Source organism: Sphaeroforma arctica, assembly GCF_001186125.1.
Source record: "Sphaeroforma arctica JP610 unplaced genomic scaffold supercont1.385, whole genome shotgun sequence".
Taxonomy (NCBI): Eukaryota; class Ichthyosporea; order Ichthyophonida; genus Sphaeroforma; species Sphaeroforma arctica.
The window spans coordinates 69,670-77,465 of NW_014040173.1; the positions used below are offsets into that span (position 1 = coordinate 69,670).

Sequence of the window (7,796 nt, forward strand, 5' to 3'; positions counted from 1 at the left end):
TGTGTGTGTGTGTGTGTGTGTGTGTGTGTGTGTGTGTGTGAGTGAATTTGAGACACACAAAAATCCAGAAGAAAGAGAGAACTTTTTGTATCACGGGCGATAACTAAAACACAACTGATCAACGAGTCAGCGAAGAAACAGTAAAAAAATAAGTGCCGTAGTATGGCGGCAGTAACAGCTGCTGGTACTGCATTTATTCTACTAATTTTCGTTCCAACCTTCCAGGCATTGTTAATACCTCTCAGACTAGGTGCAACTGTGTACTTAGTCCTGGATGTGCCCCCCACCGTGTAGGAGTGTGCGTATGAATCACCCCGTATCGCTCACTATCGAGATAGTACTCTAACTGCCAACTCATGCGAGTTTTGTGACACCACTCGGTCACACTTACGGCTCCCTGACTTTCGAGCCAGAGCGAACGTACACAGATGCGATACTGATGAGTATGACATTTCAGATTGAAACAGGCATTCGACGGAATGATTACGACCCCAAACAAACTCCGAGAGTGGTTGAAAATCGAGGAGAAAGGCGAACTTCAGCCGCTGTCGATATGTGCAATGCTGAGGATTCGTCACGATAATTGTGCTCGTTGAAGATGCTAGACCATGACCATGAGGCTATTTTGTCCCTTTGAACCACCATTTTACCATAGATCTGAAATGTTCTACCGCATGGATTGTTGATGAGAAGCATGCCAATCCGCGCCACATATCTTAAAAATGATTGATGTGCGATGGGCACATCGACTCTAGTGGTCCATCAATAATCGCTTTTGAAGAGTACAAGTATGTCACGTGACTACCAGACACGTATGCGTAGAAATATCTCCGTGCGATACGAAAGGTCCAGGCGCATACGAACAATAGTCTCGTAGGCTGGGCTAAGTGCTGAACTGGAATGGGGTTACTGGGTTTTAGTCCACCAGGCTCAGGCAGAGCAATTTCGCTTAGATACGGATACATCGACCCACTTTAGAGGTGCAAAGTTTCGTGTGACAACTTGGTTGGACTTTTAGGGACCACCTGCTCAGCATCACATACCGGTTCTTAAAGAGTGAGACTAGCCCGGGTTGTGACAACATTGATCCTTATTGCCATGTGCCTCGCACATTCAAATCATCGACAGCATCATGGTTTCCGCATAATTGGGAGTGAGCGGCGCTATTTCATCTCGTTTCGGCGCATTGTTTGGGGGACTGTTTGATAGGTCTGCTTCGCCGGAGCGATGCCGCGAAGAGCTCTTTCGCCGAACCTTCATACTGTGGGTGTGATCGTGTTTTAGATGATTTAGCTACTCGTATTGAAAACATCGGGTCGCCTACACTTAAGGCAATACCAGTACAAAAAATCGCAACTAAAACATGAACCAAGACAGAGGCTAAGTGGCGAACCCCCACCCTAATTTAGTCTTTTTAAGCCGAAAGTGAATCTCCTGGACAGAATGTACACGGTTGTCTATGCAGAATAACATAGCGTAACACCGATCTGAACACACAGAGGCGGCTTGAAGAGGGACTGTATACTAAGTAGGACAAATTTAGCCCTGCATGTACGTCATCCGTTCACACCGTTTCGAGACGTTGAGCGTACCCTCAGCTCCGAGAAAAACACTTCACTATCGCAGATGCCACAGTGATCAAGAAGCAATGACAACAAAACACTATGTTGACAAAACGGTCGACAGGGAGAGCCTCGCGTTCAACATACCCTTTGGCCTCTTCGATAGCGATGACTTCCGAGAACTTCGTTCCTTCACTCAATCCGAACGGATTATACGTCGCACTGGCTCTGTGTTCCTGAAGATAGATAGCTCTGCCAACAAACATAGTCACTATCTTCCTATCCAGCTGATAATCGGCCACGCACGTTTCGTGTAGGTAGTAGTGCGGTTGGTCGATGTTGAAAGCAAACCAATGTCCGGAATTAAGTGGCGTGAACAGCATCAGACAGTCCGTATCAAACGCCTGCACGCTAATTTTGGTATCCAACTGTCGCTGAGTACCATCGAAAGTGTTTTCACAAGAGATATACGCTTGTGTTGATATGGGCGCTTGTGTGAACGAGTCTGTACTTGTTGGTGTGTGCGTTTCTCCTTGCATTGTTTCTCTGGTCGTTGGTAGGTGTTTATCTGTACCCGAGTCTGTGCCACACTCCCTATGAACCGCATCATCAACCACCCCAAGCAATTTGTGACCTACAGCTGAACCTGAGCTCCAATTTGTATTCGAATCCAAAAACTCTGGATCTTCGGCGTAATTTGGTCCGCCACTACCTCGAGAGACACTCAGAGTACTATCTCCCGAGAGACTGACATCGTCGATAAGCACCCTCTTCCCTTCTTCAGTTCTTAGCATCGCCCTTGTGACTTCATCTAGATTGGAGAACAGATTTTTATTATCCTTGCCGAATGATCGATACTTTCCGTCGGTAATTGCGTGCACCTGTGTCGATGCAAACTCACTCAGTTTACGCACATGTGCCTCAATTGTAAAGAGAGGCAGGCCGTCTGCACACCGGAGGAGTGCATCAAGACACTCGACCTCGCTCCTGGTATCTGTAGCATCGGTCTGGGAAGCAGCAAACCCATTCTCGTGTTTTGATTGAACTCGTGAGAAGCTATTGTACACTTCTGATTGGTCATCGGCGTAAGCAAGCTCTTCCTTATTGGGGGACACGCTGTGCGTACCATTGAATCCCTTATCCGGATTCTCTAAAGTAAAGTTTAGAGGTATGCTATACAATTTTCGCGCAATAGAAGCCCAGCGCTCACGACCACACAGTTCGTTTCGTTCGACAACCTCTACATCACCCCTCTTTACGTCGTGCGATGAGCTCGGCTCCGCATACGGGTGCGTGCGTGTACGTGTGTCGTCAGTCTTAATGTGCGTGCCACTCCCTATGTGTGCATACACGTCATCTGATCCTACCTCCCTGTCCATATGTTTTCCGAGCCCATCCCTTTCGTCTTCACACTTCCTGTTGCCACATTCTATGCCACATGTCTGCGCGAGTGCAGCTACATACCCACAATACACCGATAGCTGATGCTGCAGCATGTGTAGATGCCTTCTACTCACCTCATCTGTGTATGCTACCTTGCTGTCGGGTTCTGCTAACAACATTTGCCTTTCTGTTACTTCTCCGCATGGTCCGAGATTCTCCGTTCGATCAGTCTGCGTGCAGGTATCGGCATATATGCGCGTGAATGTTTGCGTGCAGCTATTAATGCACAAGGGCGAGTCTGTCTGCGTTCCCTCCGCCACAGCAAGCTCGACTGATGTCCCTGTGTCCGTCCGCATGCTACATCCAGTCTCCGACTGTATGTCCCTGTCGCCACCGATATCCGCATACTCACTCCTGGATACCAACACACCACAATCACTACCTTCCAAGGTACTACTAACAGCACTTCCATACTCTGAGGACAATTCCTCACTGGATTCGTCCAGCGACGCTACTAAAACATCACTAGTACTCTCCGTACCTCCCACTGAGCTTTTATCGCCCGTAGCCATGGCAACGTCTTTATAAATGACAGCCGACGCCGCTTGCTGTCGCTCTAGCTCAGAATTGAGCAAAGCAATTTTACAGTCACGTAGCCTGACTTCGGCACAGGATCTTTGCAGCTCTTCGCCCATTTCCTTCAACTTCGCCTCTCTCTCAGCCGCAACTATGACCATGGACGATACGCGCTCGAGCAGAACAGCCACCTCTCGCTGCAAGGCCTGACTGTTCACATTGGTATCAGTACTCAAATTCTTGTCGGGTTGAGTATGTTTGCCCATGCTTAACAACGCACGTATGGAGTCCGGACGCGTGCTCGCGCATGTACACGCTATATCTCGTTCGCACTCACATGCGGGGGAAGTATGTTCAGGAAAATTCTGCACTCGCTTCACACGAGGTGACACGCCCCTGGCTGCCCTGAACCCTAAATTTGGGCCGCCTAACAATGGTACCACTTCGCCAGTCTCTTCCTCATCAGGAATTGCATCGTGCGAAATATTTGTTTTGACGGCACCGCACGCGCTAGTGGCAGCACCCACACCCTGGTCATGCACTCCGACCTCAACCATCTCTGCGCATAGCTCGTTCATCAGATACGCTTCCTTCACCATAGATTGGGTCATGACAGTCCCACATTCATCTTGGTTCGACATCCCACCGGATTGTCCTGGTCGGTCCACATCCCGTGAATTGGGTGCATCCATTGAACTCTCAAGTTTGCCATCGGCGTATGATCCTTCGGTATTAGCAGAAGTATGTTTAGCCAGATTTTGATTTTGGGCGGGCGAATGACAATGCTCATCTGTCAATAAACGCATTATCTCGGTTGAAGGGCTGCCTTCGATCTCGTCGGCTATATCAAGGTAAGATTGCTCTAAGGTATCCCAACCGTTCTGGAAGTTAATCGAGAATATGTTTCTTCAAGAGCAGGAAGTCAAATATAGCCAAGCACCCATTAGGAATCTCAATTTGAAAAGGATTCTCAGGCATTTTCACTACCCAAATAAACTTTGTTGCAACATTTCGCACGCTCGAATATATGTTAGACATAAAATGTGAGATCTCTTTTGACGCCGAATCATAGCTCTTCAGAAATACAAGCAAAAACAGACAATTTAATATCGAGTATATACATCAGGACACGAGATTATAAGCAATGTGACAGACGAACCTAGTATTATCACATGCCCGCGCCCTACACAAACCTCGACATATTGACCCACACCAATGAAATTTAAACCCACACCGAATCTGATGAGAGGCAGAAACAAACTAATTTCGCGAGACGAAAAGATAGAGACAAATGCAAATGAGACAGCCGGGTAGGCTACTAAAAAGTAGATACATCACTATACACAGAAATAAACTTATGATCTCAAGCAAAAATACATGTTGACAAGTCCAACATGCGATATTTCTACAAGATAGTAAAACAAAAGTGTGACAACAATCCGATCTGGCTTTAAATTTCAACACAGTAGAAACAAAACAGTCGAGCATGACATCAAGATATCTACCTATCAGCTGAACGCAGAATTTCACCAGCTTGACCTTCGCAGCAATACCTCTCAAGCACAGCATCACACACTCCAGGACCAAGCGACCCAATCATAACAATACCCCTTACAGTTTTTGAAGTCAAGATAGCTCCTACAAACAACGCACAGCACAAAACAGCACTGTCACAGTAAAAAAATCAACGAAATATCGCATCGCGTCTTACGTGTGTCTCCTCACTCGGCTGTACCAAATCAGAGCGCACGCGGTCGCCGCCTACTCGCTCGCGCGGGTCCACTGTCACCTGCGAGTTCATACCATAGCCAGAATAAGAAGGGCCTTTCAACTGTGAGTGTCCATGTTCATCCTTTTCAACCCCACTAGCAGGTCTCATCCCCCCTAGCAAACCGCTTCTCATATCTACACTTCCTCTACTGTCACCGACTGTTTGTGCCTCTTGCGTGGCATGCCCAGCTTGCCCTGAATATACATATGGATGGCTCGGATGCCCATGTGTGTCTCTTGCGTGAACAAATGTATCTCTGTGACTCATGACTGATATACTTTTTGTATCGCTCAGTGCAGGGTACTTAATATCCTCCGCTTCGGCGCCAACACGCATGCTGCTCAGACAATCTCGCAGCAAGCTAACGTAGTCGTCCGCAATGGTACCGAACTTTCCTAATTCCTTCTGCAACCGCACCACATCATCCCAAGAGAAGAAGAGCGGGATCTCGCCTTGTTCCTCATGTGAAGAGCCGTTTGCACCTGTATCTAATATTTTGGTGCTGTTTGCACCCAATTTCACGTCAGCTCGGACCACTTTTAGAAGTGGGAGTGAGGGGCTGCTCTCTTGCAATAGTCGCAGTAATGCATCCGGTACGATGTGCACGTGTGCGTCGGTGAACTCCAGCCTCCGTATTTCCTCGGCATACGATGCGTGTGCTAGCTGTGATGAGATTGCTAGTAGACAAAATGAAACGAACAGATAAATGACAGCGCTCACTCCAAAAAGGAGGAGACCCGAACTACCTGCAAGTGTACGTGTAAAGTAGGTATATCTCACCGATTGCATACACTGTGAGTGTACACCTCGATTCTGCACCATCGTACAGTTGTGCGGATAACAGAGTAAGAAGCAGTACGCGTGGTTATTGACACGGCTGCGGGATACATGTGTATAGGCAAGCATAAAACTATCATACTTGACATGACTCCTGACTACAAACATGGAGTATATTATGTTTTCATACGCGAAATGTTGTGTATGTACAGATACATACAAAACAGAACCTCGTTCAGTACACTTACAGATAACCAAGTCGCCAACACTTACCCGTGACTGAGTGCAATTGGGTGTATCGTTGACGAGCGACAGCCTCTGGCAAGACATTCAGCACAGCTGTCAGTTGCCGTGGAATAAACAAGAGCTCGGACAGGGTCTCGTACATGTGATTCTGCACCAAAGGGAAGGTCTCCAGCGATTTCCCCGAACACACTTGCCTGTAATATACATTTTTGAGTACGTGAGTTTGTAGCGAATACAGTAAATGGAGTTGTCTTAGCGAAACACTTATAACTATATACAGAACATTAAGCCAAATGATTGCTGACAATAAAACAGTAAATTGATACATATCGAATACATAGCAGAACATTAAACTCTAAGCAATAATGTGCGTAGAGTCTCGTACAAATAGTATAGGCGATACATACAAAAGATTCCGGAAATACAAAAATCAAATGGCCCTCACCTAAGAACGCGGTTAAATGCGACTATAGTTTGGAAGTAGGTATGTATCTCTACACCCACATGCACCATCCGGTCCATGTAACGCCTGACAAACTCGTGAAGCTTCGCATCATTGGTTGCCATAGCAACCAGCAGGCTTTCTCGTTGATTGAGATCCCGATGACAGCCGTCGAGCAAAGACGTGGCATCAATTCTGAGCGTATAATAGTTTTTAAACAATCATAAGTTGGTATCAGAGTAGCTAGATCACAATTATGAAGTAGAATTGAACAATATAAGGACATTACTCAGTAACCATGAAATAAATTAGCGAACGCTGAATTGTCCACAATGACTCTACAATGCACCTATACTATCCATACGTAGATTAGCATTTGCGCATGGACAAACCCAAACTGCAACGGGCGCAACAACGATTGCCAAACGATCAGACAACACCGACGTGGCAACTACATACGAGTTCCCTTGAGGAGCGGCTCGTACATCGGGCCAACAAATATTACTCAACACCTCAAATGCGACCACGTTGCGGTCAGATCTACACGATTCTAACACGATGTTCATAATCGGTAATAAATAGCCACAGAAAAGAAATACAGATCTACTCATCAATGACGATATAATTTCCAATGCCCTTGACTCGCTTGGACATATCATCCTTCATTCCGAACGATAAAAAAAGCACACACACTGCGATCATAACATGCTAACATGTAATAAATAACATACCCTTTGATACCCTGTACTTGCTGGAGCAGACCGTTCTGCAGTGACATAAGCACCATCACGTGCTCGATTCGTTCGCGCAGCGTTGCTACTGCCGTGGTCATTGGTTCGAGGCTATAGCTCAGCTGGTCTTTCCACTGCTCATATCCAAAATATTACGTATCGCGATGAAACAAAATATAAATAGCCACGTATAAAACGATTTCACTATCGTCCATGTTGAAAGAGTAAAATTCTGATACATATATTATACATAAATACATATATATATATATATATATATATATATATATATAGTATATTACTATATT

General features: G+C 46.0%; 1 protein-coding gene across 1 annotated transcript in view; it reads right to left on the reverse strand.

Annotated features, from left to right (window-relative positions):
* Positions 1 to 154: 154 nt before the first annotated feature.
* SARC_05800 (hypothetical protein) overlaps positions 155 to 7,796 on the reverse strand; it is a 9,944-nt gene continuing 2,302 nt past the window's right edge. The window contains exons 4-9 of the mRNA XM_014300337.1: positions 7,489 to 7,622; positions 6,761 to 6,952; positions 6,343 to 6,509; positions 5,233 to 5,969; positions 1,710 to 4,402; positions 155 to 1,261 (exon numbers count right to left, since the gene is read on the reverse strand). Coding sequence (XP_014155812.1) covers positions 1,114 to 1,261; positions 1,710 to 4,402; positions 5,233 to 5,969; positions 6,343 to 6,509; positions 6,761 to 6,952; positions 7,489 to 7,622 — 4,071 coding nt within the window. The 3' untranslated portion in view covers positions 155 to 1,113. The remainder of the gene's footprint in view (positions 1,262 to 1,709; positions 4,403 to 5,232; positions 5,970 to 6,342; positions 6,510 to 6,760; positions 6,953 to 7,488; positions 7,623 to 7,796) is intronic.